Source organism: Gobio gobio (assembly GCF_949357685.1).
Source record: "Gobio gobio genome assembly, chromosome: 16".
NCBI lineage: Eukaryota > Metazoa > Chordata > Actinopteri > Cypriniformes > Gobionidae > Gobio > Gobio gobio.
Window position 1 is genome coordinate 35484916 of NC_137109.1, and position 22102 is coordinate 35507017.

The following is a 22102-nucleotide window of genomic DNA, read 5'->3' on the forward strand; positions in this document are numbered from 1 at the left end:
AAACGCACACAAATGTTGTAAAACTCGCGGAGGACAAGCCGCTAAGCAAGTATATAAGTTCCAGTTCCAGTACATACAATTGAGACGTTCTACTGTAGTCGTCGTTGCTGCTTCTCCTGTTCAATTTCAGCCTCTAGATCTGATTCTGGATCATATATGTATGGCTAAATCTGATTGATCTCCATGATTTATTTAGGATAATGTTTTTTCCTCACGTTTAAGGATGTCACAGCTTTCAGACACTCTCAAAGCAATAGCTGTGCGCGCTCCTGACTCTTTAGCTCCGCCCACACGATACGCCTCCAGCCGCTCGTTTTTTTTCCGGAAAGACTCGGTACAGCGTATCTTTCTTTTATAAATATAATAAAACCAAAGACTTTTCGGAGCTATGAAGGATGCAATACTACTCTATAGGTACTCAAGATTGACATGATATTGACTGAAACGGAGTGTTTCACCCCCCCTTTAAGAAGAGAGAAAGTGCAGCACTGCATGTGTTTATGGGAAATAACCCAGTGAGTGCAGCTCCCTGGACACATCAAAAGACTTATCACTGAGAAGCAGACGATGTCCTCAGGGTCGTTCTATGGGTGCTATTGTCCATGCATCTCAACCGATGCTGCTTTCAGCTGACCTTTCAGACCAGAGAGCCTCTGGAAACTTCAGAGAGTGGGATGCTTTTTTTTATTGTTTTCCTTGTGAGCTTCTGTTTTGTGGGTTTGGTTGTTTTCCTATTGAGAAGGTGCTGGTTGCCCCTCTATAAGGCTGTCAATCAAGCACTAATGAGTAGTAAATTATGGAATAAAACATTTGCAACCACTTGGCTTTGATATGGCTTCATGTGCGCTAATTGCAACGATTATATCTGTATTGTTTTTCAAAAAGATCAGTGGGGCACTCCAGTAATTTTCATTAATCATGTACAAAGAAGAGGTAATTAAAAACCCCATTATCACCAATCATTTTGGGTGTTTATGGAGGGATCCGAATATTAATATAATGTAATTCACACAAGACATTGAATGCACAAAAGATTATTTCAAGGTCCCGCTGTTTCATAGCGTGCATATCTGCTCTCTCCATGGAGTTTTGCTGTAGTAGTTTTTTGCTGTTTGAGTTAAGTCACATCCTGTTATGTGTGTGCGCCTGATGGTCATGCTCATGGGTGCACGCTGGTGATAACCGCTTCTCTTACTTTGATGGTCCCTCACTGCTGTCACTGAGATATTCGACAAGGTCACGTGAAGTGTGGAAGAGATAAAGTCATGGGGGTATCGGCAGCAGGTTATCTGTTTACTCCTTATTAAAGTGACACTCACTTACGAGCTGTAATTTAACAGAATTATTCCGGTGTGGTGACCTCACATGGAGATAAATTACATCCACGATGTGCGATGCACCGCTATCGCTCTCCTCCATCAGCTTGTAATCATACTCTTTCCACACGTATCTGACTGCAAACAGATGTGCATCTGCCGGTCTAGATTCAGATCTGGACCTAGATTACTGTGGAGAATCCTGTGAGCACAGGGCTGGATAATGACATCATTCAGGAAGTCATTGCAGAGAAGGGCTGTTTCCATAGAAATTGGACAGAGCGGTTGATTAACAGTTTGCGTGAAATACTTTTCTGAACAAATGCCTGGATGATTATTATATTATATTATATTATATTATATTATATTATACTATATTATATTATATTATATTATATTATATTATATTATATTATATTATATTATATTATATTATATTATATTAATTATATTATATTATATTATATTATATTATATTATATTATATTATATTATATTATATTATATTATATTATATTAATTATATTATATTATATTATATTATATTATATTATATTATATAACTTGTTTTATATTATATTATATTATATTATATTATATTAATTATATTGATTATATTATATTAATTATATTATATTACATAAATTAATTAATTAATATAATATAATATAATATAATTATTATATTATATAACTTGTTATATATTATATTATATTAATTATATTATATTATATTTATTATATTATATTTTATTTTATATAATTTTTTATTATATTAATTGCATTATATTTTTATATTTTTTATTATATTTATTATATTATAATATTTAAATGTTAATCAAATTGTATTTTTTTTTTTTTTTTAAATGAATACTTTTATTCAGCAGGATGCATTCAGCATTCTCTTTCAAATAAATGCAGTTCTTTTGAATGTTCTGTTAATCAAAGAATCCTAAAAAAATACTGTTTTTGTTATTTTATTTATTTTATTTCATTTCATTTATTTTATTATATGTTTCATTTCATTTATTTAATTTTATCATTTAATTTAATTTTATATTTCATTTATTTGATTTATTTATTTCATTTCATTTAATTGTTTATTTCATTTCATTATTTCATTTCATTTCAATTTGTTCATCCAGTGTCTTAAATGTTCTTAGTTCAAGCCATTGTCTTCCAGACCACAAACCTATTTTCTCAACTCTAAAGGGATGGACCCGAATGGACCAATCACAGATGTATACTATTTTTTTTAAATTAAACATTTTAAACAAGCATTCCTTTTCGTTTATTATATACATAAAAAAACCATCCTAGCTTAATAAAAGATCCAACTTTTAAAGCCAGTTATTGCCCTCTTGAGGAAGTTATTTTGTCCCCCTCATAGTCACCAGTTCTTTGTAACAGCATGTAGCACCCAGCGGCTGGTCCCCATGCCTCTACGGTTTGATGCTGTCTCATTATCAATGGGTGTAGGATGCGGAGGTGCAGAGAAACGCAGCTGGCCTGTCTCCTCCCCAACTCTCTCACATCAGATCGAGCCAAGGCCGCATTACAGTCAAGAAAGAAAACAAAACACACACACACACACACACACACACACACACACACACACACACACACACACACACACACACACACACACACACACACACACACACACACACACACACACACACACACACACACACACACACACACACACACACACACACACACACACACACACACCACACAGAATGAGTGCATATGGTTGCCAGGTTGAGAGAAAAAAGTAAAACACTTAGTAGAATATTTCCTTATTGTGCAAGTGGGAAGCTCTGATTGGGGGATTATGTCTCTTGATATCAGGCAAGCCCAGTTATGTTCCTCTGCAGGCCAGATTAAACCTTGTTCTTGCTTCTATATTATGTTCTATTCATTAATTTCAGCAAATTTCCACTCTGTTTTAAACGCTGTTCTTGTATTCAATACAGCCAGCCTGTGTCCCTGTATAAGTGAAATTGACAGACTCGCTGGAGTAATTGTTTCCTGCACTATTGTTTCTGGCAGGAAATGCTGTTATTGACAAATAAGGATTCAATATGGCTCGGAGATGAACACTTAGAGCTTGGTCAAAGGACTGTATTGGTCTTTTCACTGAGCCCTGTTTCTCTCTCCTCTCTTTCCCTTTCTTTCCAAGTCTATATCTTTTTCTTCTCTTTATCTCTCCAACACTCAACCCATCTGGTCTCTCGTCCATAGCTCTTTATCTCTCTCTCTCTTTCTATGTGCTTTCTTTCTCCCCCTTCCCATGTGCTTTCCCTTAAGAGTTTCTTAGACCCACACACAGACCATTTCCCCATGTTCTTTCCAGCCAACAGCAGAAACCCAATTACAGTGAACCAGTAGATGTGGCTGTCTGCATGATTAGTGTGGTCTGGTGTAATGTTGATATCATCCCAATGGATTGAGCTGGTCAGGGTCATTAAGCAGCATATTATGGCCTGTCTTTGGTTTCCAGTGTAAAGGTCAATGGATAGTGAAACCAGAAACTCTCTTTGTAGAGTGGGTTAGATTGAGGGTTCTGCCTGTTTTTGGCAAGGAAAGAAGTCCAGAGAGCACTTTCGCCCCGGCTTTTTATTATTTATTGTTTGTAGCAAACTTGATCTGTTCACAATGCTTAGAATGCTTGTGATTTTGTGTTTCAGCATATTCACACTAAATATCAGAGTGGTGTTTGTCCATGTAAACCTGCTGCCATGATGCTATAGGATGTTGTGGATGCATTGGGCTGTTGCCATGTGGTTGCTAAGGTTTTCTGGGTGGCTGTTAGGCCACTGCTTTGATGGGTCAGTTTTTTTTGTGTGTTTTATCATTCGTATATGCATGATATAATGGTACTGTGTTAGGTAATTACGATATTACATATTGTTTGGATATTTGATTGCGCACACTCATTTGCCCTATCACTTAAAGGTAATCCTTAAAAAATGAACACTATAATATTTGGCAATTCTCAAAATCTATTATAATGTTTTGATGCTTGAATTCACTTGTGGTATTTAGAACGATTGATTTGTCGTGTTTTCAGTTATTTTAGTATATAATTAAAATTTTTGGCCATTTATTTGTTATCATAGATACAATGTAAAACAAAACAAAAATAAAATACAATTGGTGCTTCCGGAACGAGTAATATGGATTTGTACAAACCCTTAACAATAAGTATGAGAAGTACATGCTATGCAGAGTAAAAATTTTACAGATACCTTTTACTTTTCCAACCCAAGGATATTCTGAATATATAAAGGTAGTCATAGTTGCACACTCATCATGTGGTTTCTCTCATAGTGAGAGCAGCTCTGCCTGTGGTTTAGTGAATTTGAGGTAACTGTCTGCAGCAGGTCTGGAAAGAGCCATGGGCAACTACAGTTACTAGAGACAGTAATGAGGGAAGTATAACATCTCGCGCGCACACACCCCATTACTTCTATCAGGCAGTTATAAGCACACCAGTCATATCTGGTCCCTCGGATTCCCTCATCTGAACTATAGAGGCAGATGAACTGAGTGATCTTTAGTTGGATTCAGATCAAGACAAATTCAAGTATGAGGACCTGCCTGAGAAGAAAGCTGAATCGCTTCAACCTGAGCATCTCAGATGTGTTTGAAAAAAAACAAAAAGAGGCGTTCTTATCCTCCGATGGAGAGAAAGAGAGCGTTAAAATGGACTGAGTGCGTATCAATTTTAAAGACTAGTTAGATCTCCCTTTTTTTTTTACAAAGGCATGCAAGCACTCTCTCATATTCACTCAAATGATGGTACCAGAATACACAAGGTCAGTGCAGATTCACAGCTGCCAGTCAACATCAAGGCCACTTTTATTGCAACAACAACCCGTCATGTTGTTCTAAACCACTGCCCATGTTTAACCAACTGCTTAAAACCTAATACTAACACCTGCTGATCGCACCAGTGTAAATCACTGCGCTGTCTGCCATGTTTACACGTTCTGCAGACTCAACACGTACATTGTCTCCCCATCGCAGCCCTTACTTGCCTATAGTAATGGCTCATTTATTTTCCTGTTGCTATATAAACCAACGCTGCTGCCCGTGTCGGAGTTTCTTCACTGCGCCTCGACAGAGCAGAAATGGGACTCGTCACAAAGATGGCCTGTTTATTCCTCCAAGACTGCCTATTAGTGCAGCTTGCCTGCTGGGGAAGCCACATCCTGGGACGACGACATTAAAGCACATTCGTACCAGGGAAGAAACCGCTAATACTCGCTCCATACTACCCTACATACTTGTCTGTCTGCATTAATTCATCCCTCCGTCTACACGGGTGACTTTGACAGCCCACCCTGCGCTCCGTCGCCCTCTTCTTTTTCCTCTGCCTCGTTTGGCAGGTTGTTGTTTTCAGAACGTACAGATGGCAAACAGCTTCAAAAGAAAAAGAAACACATGGATGACTTAGATAAGAGAGAACACAACTGTGAAAAAATAAAAATATATAAAAATAAAATAAACCTAAGTAAAATGACAAGAATAAGAATGATGTGCTATAAAAAAAAAAGTGGAAAGCAGTACTGTGGCACACTTTCAATTCTTTTGCCCGAGGGGTGCAGTGCAGGTAACAGATTGACAATCTTCACTCCGTCTGTCTAACACATGAGAATAAAGAAAGTAGTCAAAAAAAAAAAAAAAAAAAAACGATCTTGGCAGCTTGCACAGAAACTGATTTTTGTATGCACGGACGTCATGAATAAATCCACCTAGGCCTGGTTATATAGGTAAAATGGGATGGTAAGACTTTGCATGTGTCACTAAATTGATTGTTTTCAGTATTTGATTGGTTTCCTGTTCATAATGTAGTTATATTTTATACACCAGACCTGTGTTTGTTTAAAGGCTCTCATCTGTGTAAAGCAAACAATTTAATCACAAAGTAAATTATGTAAAATAAATAAAGTTTTACTGTCTGTACACCTGTCATAAGTGAGGGATCGTGGGTAGAGGATGTATTACAGCAGTGAATGAGAGTTTGTTTACACAGAATTGTTCTGTGAATACAGCAACATACATGAGTGGATACAGTTTTTATTTTTATTTACATATTGATTCAGGTTGTTGTAATGTCACTTGTAATCACTTTCAAATTGGACTTTTCTCTTTTCAGTTAACTGTGCATAATGATCTATTGGATTCCGATTCACAGTCTCTGCAGTTTTAAATCTCTTAATCAGTTTTTAATAAGTATATAATCAAAAATGCCTTGCAGTGTCATAATTAATTTTAGCCTATATGCAAATTATATCCACTGATAAATTTTTACCATGTTATGAGCACATTTCACAAATGCAGTTAATCCCGGTTAATTATTATGGGTTGTTTTATAAGGCTCGTTTATATAACTTGGTTGTCACTCTAAAAGAACTGTGAACGTATCTGAAGTGAACCATATTTAGTTCCCCATCCCGACCGACAGCTGCATTCTGCTGCTACTGTGTGAATGTAGCCATTGGAATCTCAACAATAGGTTTATCTCCATATCAGCACAAAAATATTATACTTTTATAAGCACCTTTATGCTGTTGTTTTTATATTGTGTGTGGAAACTTTTCCCATTATGCTGTGTCTACTGTAGAATTAGCATGAGGCAGCTCCTGCTGACTAGTCTAGCTGGTAGCTCTGTGTCAGTCAGTGCTGTGGGTGGGCAGTCTGCTGATTTAGGGAGGAAGTGAGTCTGCAGTTATGGAGTGTTAGTAATCATTCTCACCTGCTGGAGACTGGGATACAGCTGGCAGCACAGGGGTGCTGCCTCATCCACAAATCAAGTGTTGGTAACTACTTCCCCCTCCTACTATTTTCTGCCTGTCCTCAGACGATGAGGATGCTCTGACCTGAAACTTCTTCAGAAAATTCCTATGCTTTTGCTCATTTACTGTCAGCATAAAGATGACATTTTTTATCTTTTATAAGCTGTTTGAAGTCAAAGGTTGCGAGTTGAAGCAGATAGATCCTTCTTTCTTAGTTAGCTCATGAACTCCAGCGATGATCGAGTCTAATACAGATGTTGTAATTAATGTGTGACAGGCCTAACAGGGTGTAAAGCGCAGCGGTGCAGTGGCTGATCCCTTAATGTGTCTCGTTCCCACAGGGTGGACTGAGGAACAGCAAGCACGAGTGTACGCTGTCGTCACAAGAGTACGTGCATGAGCTGCGCTCGGGTATCTCCGAAGACAAACTGCTCAACTGCCTGGAGTCCTTGCGTGTGTCCTTGACCAGCAACCCAGTCAGGTCAGTCAGTCATTCCTCCCACACTCGGTCCACAGCACTAACATTCCAGTCTCTCCTTCCTCAACCAGATTCTGATGGGTAACCTGACACATCAACACTCATTTTAGCCACCTTTCACCACCCTCTCAATGCAAAATGAAAAGTTAAACCTAATGTTCCTGTCTGCATGTGGCAATCTTGGAGGATTTCTTTCAGGATGCTAATTGGAAATCTGTCAATGAGTCTTTTAACCTTCGCCTGTATGGATCCCCAATTCTGGTTAAATGAGCGTAGCCGATAGCATAGCCGGCTAAATGAGTGTATCCACCAGTCACTTTGAGCCTGCCCCTGTCATCTCCTCCTCTCTGTCTATTAAGCTCTAATAGATAGGAAATCCTTTTTTAACACTTCAGACAGCCAGCCATTCTCTGAAACGTTAATAAGCACACCAACCACCACTACAAGACCAGACGCCTTCGCTTTCAAATCCCTCCACCAAAGTGCGTATCCTGACCTTTTTTATTTCTGATTATGCCTAATGTAGCACTAAAATATTTTTCTTTCTCTTAGTCTCCCCCTTGTATATTTCTGCCAAGCCTTTGTTTTAATTAGTATATTTAATTTTTGTAAATTTTATATTAGCCTCTCACATTCACTCATAATAAGGCCCGTCTTAGTTCCCTCAGCCTACTCTCCCACAAAGTCTCACCTCTCCTCTCGTGGACGGGATTTTCAAATTTAATTTGGTCCCAGTTGCACAGAGGAACACTATGTGACAGCAGACTCTCTCAATTATTTACCAGAGCACTGTCTGAGAGATGGCTCTTAATGTGAATCAATGAGTGCAGCATATAAAGTGGTCATCACACAATTGGCAGGCAGACGATCTCTTTAGGTCCACCGTTGCGCAGTGGGAGAGAGGACCCGAGCGGAACCACCATTTGATCCGATGGCATTACCCACCGCGGCTCTTCTCAACAGATGGGTTTTGCACTGGAAAGCAATTAATAGACGCCCCTGCCCTTCTCCCCAGATGGCGGTACAGTGCAGTGAGTCAAAGGAACACAAACACCGGAATGACTTTGCTATTGTTTTCCTGTCACAGAACACATAATCTAGAATGTGAGTTGTAGAACACAGTGCCTCAAGGTAATCTCTTGTTATTGCCCTAATTAAATGAAGGGATGGCAGCTCGTTCTGTTGTCTTTATCAGATCATCACAGTGCAGCACCGGGGCCCGTGCATCCAATTATTTACTCCGCCGTTAGTCATTAATCATGGGAAACGGATACGGAGCGCTGTTCTTCGAGAAGCCCACACTTCGTCCCCCCATGAGGACAGGTTGTTTGTAAAGATCAGACTCGCTGGCTGAAGACTAGTGGCGTCAGCACATCCTCTTGGTAAAAGGGCAGTTTGCGCTGAGGGGCCGCTGAGGCCAGGACCACCCTCCGGGCGTTTGCAAATGGCTGAACTTGTGAGTTCCCAGTCAGAAAGGGGCGCTGAGCGGTGTCTCACCCACCCACTGAAGGTCAGGTCTTGCTCAGAGAGAAGCACCTTGGGGTGACGTGCTGCATGGAGATGCTCACCGTGCTGATATCGTTCTCCTTTTTCTTCAGTCTGTCCATTTTTTTTTCTTTTAGCAACTGAGGGAATACTCAAGCTTCTCACCGGCTTGCTTGCATTACAATTAATATGAGTTGAGCTAATTATTACGGATCACAAAACACACTATCCACCCGTGTGCTGAATACAGTATGCTAATGTAACCTTTACAGTTTTCTGGGTTTATGTTGACAGGACAGGAACATAATGCAACACTGTTTGTATAAGTGGACAATTTCGTGTGCAGTTGTATTAATCTGTTTGCGAGAAAAATCTAAAGAAGACTTTAGGTAGCGTGTTACATACTTAAAAAAGTATTTTCTTTGAATCAAGAAATCAAAGAATGGCTAGACTTGCTTCATACCACACAGATGAGATAAAGTTAAAGTGTCTGCTTGAAGTTTAATTCCTGTGGGACCCAACTCATTTCTTTCGAAACCACTGGTCATTTTTTCCCCGAACTGGACTATGTAGAAGTTTGAAATGTTTGGACATAAAGCCAAAGTACATGCTGAATGAGAAATGAATATGTGATGAAAATTAGGGCTGAACGATACATCGAATTTTCATCGTCATCGCGATATGAACTCGCGCGATGAACACATCGCAAACCGACAGCCTGACACGATGAATAAGGGAAAACAGTTTATTACATGCGCCAATCTGAGTAACGTATTCTGAATACTTGGATTACTTCCACATTGAATTGCATTTTATAAGTCTAGGAATGCGGCCATTAAATCCTGCTTACTAAACATATATTATAAAATATTTAGCTGCCGTCAACGGGGCCATCGGCTTTTGGGCTGGTAAATCAGCACATAGGAGAATGTAAAGTTGCACGTCAACTAAGCAGGAGCACCGGCGGTGGTCGGCCAAAACACCTTTTTTTGTTTGTGAATGCTGTTTTACGTGAATATTAATGACACGAGTGAAGCACAAAGCTTCATTTACAAAATAAATAATAGGTTTGCAATTAAATCTTACATCGCAGCCATGGAAACATAAGGATTCATGCCAAACGAGAGAGGAAGCTTTGTGTGGTGAGACAAATTTAAGATTGCTTGCGTTTTGCTATCTGGTCACACGATTTTCCTTGAATTTAACTATAGGTTTAGGCTTACTCCATTTTATTCTACTGGACATGGAATCTCTTATTTGTTTCCCCAAATCCTCATTTACGTCTCTCACAGGGGATTAAACGTTTCTTCCTTGTTTGATTAATTTAGGAGGAGCCTAGGCTATATTCGCATCATTTACTGTGGTAAAGTTGAAAACGGAGTAGGACAGATACATTTTACTTCAAACTTTACTTTTATTTAGCACAGTTTGTGCTTGCTATTAGACTTGGTCAAGTTTATGTGTATAGCGTAGGCTATTTCATACACGCCGGAGATTTTTAGTTTCGCTTTCTCTCAAAGTGCATAATCAAACAAAGCCTCAGTTCTTGACCCTGCGGAAGATAATTTCGTTCTTCACATTTTACTACAAGTAGCCTATCAGTTTTGGAACATCAGGAGAAAGCATTAAGATATTAGAAAACGATGCTTCTTTCCTGCTCGTGTCTTCCCTTTCAGCGCAAAGAGGCATGACGCACGTCTGTGGCGAAATATAAACACATTTTTTCTTTAACTAATATTTAACTTATACTATTTATATTTCGATTATTTACAGATATTTATTTAAATGTTTTACAGACTGCAGTTTGTTTTTTCACTGACGGAAGTAGGCCTACTAAAATAAACAGCATGTTTGAGCCTTAGTAGGCTATATATAGGCCTATATATTTTTTTTTCTTCAAAATGTAGGCAGCATATATACATACGTCAATCTCAATTAAATAGCCTACATTTTGAAAAAAAAAACAAACAAATAATATATTTAACAAATATATAACGAATTTATATATATAATATAGGCTATATAAAAAAAAAAAATATAGGCGTGCGTGCGTGTCTAGCTGCCACCCCAACCACCGCGGCACTGCACAGTTGCACTGCCGCGTTATATTTCGTTCTCCCTTCTCTTTCTTTAATATGAAATGCTGTTTGAATTTCCAAGATAGAAACGCTTTCTTGCCCTGGCTCTGTTGTTCTGGCTCCATCTCTACCTCCAGCTCCCGCTGCTCCTCTTCCGACTCCATTGTGACTGATCACGCAAACAGTGCATTTTTTCGTTTTCATATTGGGGCGTTCTGAAAAATGCATTGAGTTGCCTTAATTTATTTAGAGAGTAAATAAACTCATGAAACAGAGAAGTATGGTTAATGTTATCCATTGATTTCAACAATGTAACTGTATTCTAAATATCAACTATTTAAATTGTAACTGTAACGGAATACAGTTACTCATAATATTCTGAATACGTGATGCCGGTACATGTATTCCGTTACTGCCCAACACTGAACACGACCTATTAAAGCACTAAGACATGGGAACAGTATAGCTAACATTCACATTTGAATATTTATCGCAAGTCATATCGTCATCGCAATATTAAACAATGTTATCGCACATCGCAGCTTTTCCTCATATCGTGCAGCCCTAATGAAAATGACCCCAAGTTCCTTCACTTTGCCATAGTGCAATTACTCATGAGTCCATTTGTTATCTGCAGGAAATATGTTAGAGTGTGAATTCCTTTTAAGTCATGATTCCTGCAGCATGTACTGTTCTATAATAATCAAACGGTGCACCCAGGAGCACAGAAACTGAGCTGGTGACTGTTTACTCATGGATGTAAAAGGTTAGACTTATCACACGTTTATTTAAATGAGTGTTATGTGTAATGGCATACTAATAATTCCAGTCTGTTGCTTTGCAAGTGTGTTGAATGCCTGTTATAATCTCTCAAAATTCAATTTGTATCATTAAATATTAAACATTCTGGTTTCAATAAAAGTTTAGATCAATTGACAACATTTGTGGCATACAATTGATTATGACAAAAAAATAACTTTCACTTGTAAACTTTTCTTAAAAAAAAAAAAAAACTAGCTATGGAAGTGAATTGGACCAATTAATGAACATTGCAATACTCTGTTTCTTTGCCACGAGACAATATGCATTTTAGTGTGACTAACATTGACTAGCGTGAGGGGAAAAAAGAAACAGAAAAAAACTGGTCACCATGACCACGTAGTGGCATACTTACGTAAATGTAAGTGCCTTTTATAAATTATTATTTTAAGCATTACATTTCTGCTTTTAAATTATCTAGAAAGGAAAAGCCGAAACGGTTTAACCAGTATTATTACAGATGTATTAATTCCTGGCAAATGAGCCTAACTTGTACAGAACCTGGGATATTGTTTTCAAATAATGCTTCATTTTAGATCAAGAATGTTTTGAACATTGCTCAATCAGAAAATAAGGGATTATTATGGGATTTTGGCAATATTGCGATTAAACTTTACCTCATGTAAACGCAATACTTCGATCAAACTAATGCAATTAAGCTCATAATTGTAGTAACCATAGTCGCATTAAACTAAAGTTCTGTAGTTTTCTCTTCTCCAAATGACTTTACTCTGTCAACACAACTCGCTGAGCATTCTCTGCTCCGTATCTTCATCCAGACAGCGAGACGGACGTTATGACATCAGGCAAACTCGGCATGTTCATCACAGCGCCAAATAATATCCAGTACATCCATAAAAATGTATTTTGAACTTGATGCGAGTAGATTAAAACAATGGCCGATAACATGCATATTGTATGTCTGAGTGTGGTAGAACCATACGTATTAGCGAATAATCAGAATAATACAAATGTAAAATTGAGTGAGGATTTCTGCTCGTGTCATGTAAACATCATACTGGGATCAAGACCTTACTCTGATTATTAGAAATAATCACATTATTGGTACACATGAAAACATAGTCATTGTCTCTTAATCTCCTCTGATTGGTTGACCTGTAATACAAATGTAATAGTTTAATTGTCTGTGCTGAGCACCTGTTTGGCTGCCCAGGTGCCTTCTGGCCTGGAGAAGACTCCCGTTTCCCGTAGTCCCTCACAGGTGTGGAGCTCACAGCCTCACACATCCATACACAGATGGCTGCACTTGGGGCGGATACAGCGTCTTTCTTCAACATTTCACCCCCCCCCCCCTCCCTTTCTTTTTTTCTCTCTCGGTCCTCTGCTGCTCATTTTGCTAGACTAAAATCACTTCTTCACATTCTGGCTTTTTCTCACTATATATCCATCATTCTCTCACACTTGGAGTCTTGTTTCATTAACTCTGAATTCTCAAACTTGCCAAAATGCAGACTAACAGATAATCATTGGGTCTTATTTCCTCATTTATGGAGAGTTAATATGCACTGTAACTAATGGCAGCCATTTTCTCTTGCCTCTCTCATGCTTTCGTTCTCTCTGTTTTTATTTCCTTCTGATGCAGCTGTACAAACAGTGCCACAGGCGAGCAATGTAATGCAGAAACAATATTACAATGCAAGAAGTAATCCAGAACTTTAACACCCACTCATGCATAAAACCCTCCAGCTTTGTCATCCATTTCAACAGCTCAGATGGCTCTTACGCTTTCACACATAGACGAGCATTGAGAGATCTCCAGTGGCGTACCGACTGCGCTGATTCTTCATCAATGCACCACCAATAGGAATTTGCGTTTCGTCTGCGAAATGGCCCCATTGCTCACTTCTGAACGTCTGAAAGGCTTCACTTTTCACTTTCTGGTGCTAAGCTCTCGGTATTACACTCTGCTTTTACACTCCACTTTAAATCCTAGCTGTGCCTTCCATATTGAATCTGCAGGCTCAAAGATATGCGGTGGAGAAAATCAGACAAACCTGAACTTGGCTCCAACTTTTCATTATGTCCAAATCTTCATGGTGGAGTTGGATGCTTTTTCCCCAGAGTTTTTTTTTTTTTTTTAGTAGTAGTAGCACTTTATTTATTTATTTATTTATTTATTTATTTTGCTGTGCAGGGTTTGAATGTAAGCTAGTCGTGTGTTGTAGTTAGCAGTGTGGGACATGAGCCTGAGGAAGCAGAGATGTGTATTGGAGTGAAGATGTGCTGACACTACCAGCCGCCCCATAGAGCCTGAGAATCCATCATTCTGCCTATGCGGCCATCCTTCGCTGAGCGCCCGTGGACACATGTGCGGGAGGTAATGGGCTTATTAGTGCCTTTGAAGATTTGATACTCCTTAACAGGTATCCGTTCAGCCTCGGATCCTGAAGGCTAGACTATGAAACAATCACACCCCAGGTGTCAGGATGTGTGTTCTTTTAAGCACCAGTCTACTTAGAAGTGCACATCCTCTTGTATTTCTACTTTGTGTGGTGGAAATCTATTGCTCTTCTGTCCTTATTATGCTCTCCCATAATACACTGTGGTAACAATATATATACAACATGTATACAATGCCTGACTAAAGTTTGCAAATGCCCTAGGCAAAGTGGGGTTTTGGACAATATCAGCATGAATCTTTACTGTTTTGTGATGACTTTGCATTGATAAGGGACAACACAAACATATTTTATTAAATAATGGTGAAGAAAATCATAATTTGAAAGCTTCTCTAAACTGTTCTAATTGGTCTGTTGCGCCTATTTTAGTATTATTTATTTTGGTTTTAGTTTTACTCTTACTATATATGCTTTTGTCATTTTTTTGTTTCATTTTTTTTTAAATAAATCTATTTAGCTTTAAATCATATTTATTTCAGTTTTAGTATTTTTTTTCCCAGTTATTTGCCAAGTGAGCATTTCTAAGGGAACATTATTAATCGTCTTAATCATAGCAGTTACATCAATAAATAAGGATTTTGTTGTCCAAAACCTCATTTCTTTTTCTCATTTGTGGCTTTTTTCTTTATTTTTATTGGTCCATATAGACAGGAACGTTTGGTGAGGGACTGCTGCACCACAGCTATGACAAATTTGATTTTATTTAATTGCAAAATTAGCTGATTTTTTTTATTTGGATTTTTTTTATTTGTGAAAATACATACAGAAATTGTACACAATACATATATTGAGATATAACACAAAAAACAACAGTGTAGACAAACACTTATATAGTGGGAGATGAAGGAGTGAGGAGAAAAAAAACAAAAACAAACAAACAAAAAGGTCGTGAAAAAAGAGAGATCTTGTAATTAGAATATGTCTTTAGGGAGTAGTTAGATTTTATTTTAAAGGGTTTTTAGTAATTTATTGATTTCACCCCCCCCCCCAGCAAATTAGCTGATTTAAAAATAGTTATTGATAGTGAGTCAAGTCTCATGTGTCAAAAAGTGGCTGTTCCAAATCTTTTGAGGTTCCATGATGGTTAGGATGTAAGCAGTAGTTAGCAAATCTTAGTAGGTTTTGGAACTGAGGTCAATAAAATATCTAAGTATTAGTTCTTGAAAACAAAGCAAAATACAATAACTTATCCATATTGAATGCTCTGGGATTGTACATGTTTGTGGGTATGGCGTATGTTTCATAAACGCTGCTTAAAGGAATTGTATTAATATAATATAATAGAGGCCAAATAGCGACATAGAGATGCTAATGCAAGTTGTCAGATATTGTTTCTAATGCAAGTCTGCCATTTAAACTTTTATTTATTTCGCGCACCTGGCTAGACACCTATGTCAGTCTTACATAATTGATTTTATTAATGTATTTTGGCATTTTCTCCAGCTAAATCCTGCTGACAGTTTTGAAGGAAAGACAGTACACAAATGCAATGCTAAAATTGATATTGTGAAGTGAAAGTTTATTATTTTATAAAATAAATTTTAAATTATTGGACAATTCTCTCTCAAAAGACCGCTTTGATTAATAGTGTATAAGGATCGGGAAATAGCTGTCTGGGTGATGCCTGTTGATCCTGTTTTACTTTGTGTGCCTGGGATGTAATAGACAGTTTTCTCACCGTCAAGGTCAGGAGACTGGAAGCAGACTAGCTACAACCTTTCTGAGTATTTTAAAGTAAAACTTTGAACATATTTAGAGTTACTGTATGTTGTTATCCGGAGAAAGTTATCAAAACTTCACCTGTTGGTCCGTGAAATAAATTGTCTGCATCGGCGTAGCGACAGAGTGGGGCCAAGTTTGTGGTGCTCTGCTAGGGTCATTTTTCCCATGCTGTGCATCTCTCTCTCGCTCTCTCGCTCTCTCTCCCGCTCTCTCTCTCGACTCCAAATGTTATTAGAAACCTAGTTCTGGCCCTCAGGCTCTGGATCAGCTCCCCTGATCCAGTCAGCGCCAAGGAGAAATAAAGGACTGATGTTGGACAAATGATCAATTCATACTTGCACAACTACAAGAGATTTCAGCATTTTTGACTCATTCATTTTGGCCTAATGGAAAACGTAATTATTTTCTGCAGTGTTTTTATTCTAAAAAGATAAGTTATTTTTGCCTTTAATTTGTGCAAATACTTGCTAATTACGTTGTTTTCCACTACCATGAGACCCAAGGTTTGATTGAACATCGTCTTATTCGGTACCCTGCCACTGTGGCTAAGCGGTATACACTGTATTTTCTTCGTGAAGATTATTGATAACACATTTAGCTGTCATAGCCCTGCATGCCCTGTCAAGCCTTTTGTATTTGTGCGAGTCGGTGTACCTGAGACTGTGTTATAGAGGGTCTAATAGAAGCAGTGGTCACATCTGCCACTAGAGAAGAGCTTTTTCCGAGGCAGTAAAGGAACCCACCAATCCCGATGTCCTTCGTGACTGGGTATATTTTAAGCGGGATGCCCATTTCATTTTATGCCACCATCTGTTAACCTCAAAGCTAGCCGTATCTGCGGAGCTCTGCAGCAAGGCATACATAATTCAGATATCTGATTTGAATTCCATATTGATTTAAGTGAGAAATGGTATTGCACAGGTACATGGGGAAAATTAGTATTCTGCTGTGCTAAATTCAATATCTTTGGGCTGTCTGTGATTTTCACCGCATCCTCTCTTGTTATTAATTGTTTTGTCAAGCCTTCTCACCTTTTATGGGAGGTTTTTTGGTGGCGTGTCTCACGCTGAAATTACATACTGTGGTAGACTGATCTGACTAATATGGATTTTTTTCATCTTTTTTATTTTCAGTACGAGTATTACAATTTTGTAATTCTATGACAAGCATTACATGCAAGAGTGATATAGATGGATGACATGTCAGTGCTCCATATTAAAGTATTTATAGGTTTATTTTTCCTCTACCATGCTGTGTATCTGATGTTTTTGACTCGAGTTATTTGGGTCAGGAGATTGAGGAGCAGGTGACCTACATGTTTCTGAGTGACAGCCCACATCAGTCCTTTGGCAGCGTGAAAAGCCACAGTGAGCACACACATGCCGCCATTGACTTCAGAACGGGGGAATCGCTAATCCATTAGCATGCGAGGTGACTGTCATGACTGATTCCCTTGTCCCTGTCTCCCCGCTCTCTGACATACTTCACCACCAGATCAATAATACCAGATGTTTGAACTTAAGACTAAAATATTTATGGCCTCTGGTGTATTAAGTTAAACTGTCCCGCGTGGCTCAGATCGGGTCAGCTCCCTCATAGCTCAATCAAAATTTTTAACGCACAGGTAATTAAAGTGAATTGAAATCGCACTAACACAAGAATGATTAAAATTATCAATAAAATGATTGCACATTAACGTGAGAGAGTTGAATCAAGATCTGGAGACATAGACAGGAGGATCCTAATATCTGGAGAAAGCCATCTGTTTGCATTAGCTACTATCCTGAGCTGAGAGGTCAAAGGCAGCAAACAGGGAAAAATAGTCAATTTCACAGTTTCAAGAGCTATTTTTGTGCACATTTTACCCTCTGAAAACCCACTATGTACCCTTTTCACAGACTGTGATGGTGCATTTTAATGGTCATCATCAGCATTGTAAAGTTTTTTATATTTTATATTATTTAATTTTTTTTTTTTTTTACGTTTATAACACTTTACTTTGCATTATATTACCTTTGCATCAAATGACAAAAAACGAGTTAACGCTGCTGTGAGGGTGTTTCTAAAACAGCAGCTGTGGGAGAGATGGTAAAATTGACATGGCATTGACGGAATGCCATTATCAATCTCTCTCTATTTTTTTCTTCTTTTTGAAAGTTGTTTTTCACAGTTTTTCTTTTGCTATTTGTGCAAATGGGAACATAAAAAATATATTTAATGTAGTCGCTTCTGAGAAACCCGGAAATGTGAAAAGGGTCAATTTAATGATAACATTCTAAAACTTGTATTTGCTCAATGCAGTCGTTCTGTCATCAGTTAAAATCCCAGCTATTTTAAATGTTAAAACCCGCTACCACTCCCTCCTTACTCACATACACAGACTTTTGCTACCTTCTGCTATTTCTTTGTCATCATGACCCTATATTCACAGCCTACAATCCCAGAGAGAAGCAGAGCTGGCATTGATGTGGTTTGATGTGCAGTCAATGTGGCTGTATTGAGACTCCTGCTGGGATCCAAATGCCATTAGAGGGAACAGCGGCTCTTTTAAACGGAGCAGGTTCTTGCCCTAGCGCCTTCCTTCTAAAGTGTGTGGCAGACACATCACTGAACGCTGACACCAGGGATATTGTTCTTCGAGCGTGCCACTGGGTTCAGTCCCTGTTTAACGCTCCAGAATCCAATATCTGTCACATGTCTGCAAAAGGCTCTGTGAGAAGACAGGCCGCCCGTGTCTGTCCACTTCACGATTGTGATGAAATCAGCCAAGCATTTTTTCATTCCCTTTTTACCTCTCCATCATTCACTACCCTCACAGATAATTACGACTTTTCTCCTGCATATTCACCCAAAGAGAAGGACAGAGGGAGGGGAGTGATAAGCAAACTTTTGTCTTGTCATCAAAATAACAGCCATGGGATAAACATAAGAGCTAAAAATATCTCTTCATTAGAGCAGAATGAAGAACAGACTGGAAATGTTTCAAAAATATAGAATTAATTTGAAATGTTTTGGGTACATCTTACAAGTTGGTAGCTTATTGAGGTCCCTTTTTCCTGTTTTCTTGCTCTTGTTTCAGTCTAATCTTTCTATTGACACTGACATGTTGACCTTTTATCTGGTTTCCGCAAGTATATCATGGCCTTTAAGCATGAATGCGCCATATCCATGTTAGATTTCACAGTTAACAGAAGACGGATTAGTTGGAATTATTCTGGAAGGACGAATGCGCCACATTATAATAAGTAGCTTGTCTATTTTCTTTGGGTAAAAAAAAGTGTTTTATTTATTAATTTATAATTTTTTTTCCTGACATTACATAAATACTGCACTTAATCTGTGGAGGTCAATCTCTTCTCAGCCTTGCCTTGAGCCTCCCTGTGATTTCAGCTTCACTCACAGTCATGGACATTGTCATGAACAGCAGAAGGGCCTCAGTTGCAATATTTAGTCAGTGACTAACTGTTCTGGTGCTCAGTGGTGGGTTGATGTTGAGAGCAATTTGTTGCTAGGAGCAGAGGGCCTCGAGTGGAATAGAGCAGTGCTGAATAGGCCACGGTCAGCCGAATGAGACCGTCCATGGCTTAGCCCTAATACAATTTGAAAGGCATTGCTCTCATAGAGTGTTCTCAATGACACAACACTCTAGAGCTTCTTCAAGTGCAATAACAATGTCAGACTCAACAGCCAGGCTTTTGGTTGACATTAGAAGGTTCAGAAAATAAAGGCAAGGGGTCAGATGAATAACCTGCCGTTATTTTAAGGCAGTTAACCGACTTTCAGAGCGTCAAGTGGTGTTCTACAATACACTCCTGCTGATGATCATTAATGATTTTTCACATGCATTTGCAATTTATTATGCAATGTTCACGATAGCAGTATAATGTCTCCGTGATTGCGAACTGAATGTCAAACATAATTGCGATTGCTCTACAACTCGTATTGTAACAACTGTTGTTATTTGATTTGATTGGCCTGATCATTTTTTGTCATTGATACTGTAAACATATATATTTCATAGAGACAAGAGGAGTATATGTATTTTGTTAAGTGTTATGCTCTGGAAGGTTAAAGCGTTGCCAGATTATTGATTATATTTAGTAGCATGATTATTTAACGACTGTTATTATAGATATATGTATTCTTTAACAGGCCTGTATATTTCATTTAACCCAGAAAATATGTGCTCGTGTCAAGTAACTCTGCTGGCTTTGCTGCTGCTTAGCTCCCGGATTACCTCAATCAATATTTCATGAATAAGTCTAAATCAAATCTTTGGATCCGCGCCACAGAGTGTGGGTAGGTCACTGATGAGCTGATTTGACAGGAAATGATGCGATGTTTACTCAGGGGTTTCAATGAAAAGCTGGCAGGTAATCTAAGATATAGACTCACGGACAGACAGACAGAAAGACAGGTAAAGATTTTTTATCCTGCTTAATGAGTAATCTCGAAATAATCTCAAACGTGTTGAACTGATGCATGATGCCTCTATCTGCTGGGAGAAGATGCCATAAGAAGGATAAAAAGCCTCTGAGAGTGTTTAAATTCAATCATGTCTGACTGACATGGTTATCTTTGAAAGAGCGATTTCCTCTCATTTTCACGCTTGTTAGTGGTGTGAGCAGAGCTTTATGTGATTTCTCAATTTGAATTTAAATGATTTGCACTCACGTTTATAGAGCTGTTCAATTTGTAGTTCTAAAACCTGGAAGAGAATCAGTGTTTCCGAACCATGGGTTCTCTCGAGAATTTAAGTGGGGTTTTAGAATTTTTTTATTTTTTGAGTTTCATTTGCTTAACATTGCTTGAAGAGACTTTTATGATTTGTTGTACATTTATATATACAAAACCACTTTTTTAAACATGCTTTAAAAAATCTACAACACAACATAAATCTATGCACATTGTATTCGGTACTAGGGATGGGCATTTCAAGCAAAAATAATATTCGAAGATCGCTGGGAATTATTTGCATTTTTATTCGAAAATCGCAACTCGTCCCCAACATGCACGCATGTAAAGGCTACACACATATAAACAGAGAGAGGGAGAGAGACCATTCACGCTCTCAATCTGTATGATAACAAACTGTTTAATTAATTAGGTAATAGGCTATATCAACTCAAGCCATATAATTATTGTAACATGCAGAAACATATGATTGTTATTTGACATCGCCCCAAGTTACCGCAACCGATAAATGCCACAAGTCTACAGATGAGACGATGTGTTCTTCTTCTGTTGTCTCAGGGCGTTTTTACTCTGGCAGTTTAGTTCGAAATGGAGCACGGTTCGCATGAAAAATTGCTAATGTGAAAGCTTACATACAGAGCTTGGTGTGCACTGAGGTATCGAACCCGAGAACACACAACCGGAGATCGGTTGCACTCGAACTGTGCCATGACTCATGTGAATGTGAAAACAACACTCGGGTGCGCACTTGTTCTGGAAGAAAAGTAACCAGCGCAAGCGTTTTAGCCGATTACAATGTCATTAGTTCAATAACATACATGTAAGTGATGATAGTGTTGATGATTTACCTGAGATACGATCGCGAGAGCAAGCCTGCAGTGTATTTGCGTATAGAGTGCAATCAGGGCAGCAAATTAAAGGGTTAGTTCACCCAAAAATGAAAATTCTGTCATCGTTTACGCACCCTCACGTTGTTCCAAACCTGTATGAGTTTCTTTGTTCTGCTGAACACAAAAAAAAGATATTTTGAAGAATGTCTGTAACAAAGCAGATAGAGCAACCATTGACTACCATAGTATTTTTTTTCCCTACTCTGGTAGTCAATGGTTGCTCTATCTGCTTGGTTACAAACATTCTTCAAAATATCTTCTTTTGTGTTCAGCAGAACAATGAAAATCATACAGGTTTGGAACAACGTGAGGGTGAGTAAACGATGACAGAATTTTCATTTTTGGGTGAACTATCCCTTTAATGGCAATTCACTGTCTCCTCAAAAGAGTTAG

At 38.2% G+C, this 22102-nt stretch overlaps 1 protein-coding gene across 10 annotated transcripts in view; it reads left to right on the top strand.

The window, feature by feature from the left end:
• diaph2 (diaphanous-related formin 2) overlaps nt 1-22102 on the top strand; it is a 551295-nt gene that overhangs the window by 147070 nt on the left and 382123 nt on the right. For all 10 annotated transcript variants that reach the window (XR_013818231.1, XR_013818232.1, XM_079839686.1 and 7 more), the window contains one exon: nt 7464-7603. Coding sequence is in view for 8 of the 10 variants with exons in the window: in XM_079839686.1 (XP_079695812.1) it covers nt 7464-7603 (140 nt within the window). In the remaining 2 variants the exon portion in view is untranslated. The remainder of the gene's footprint in view (nt 1-7463; nt 7604-22102) is intronic.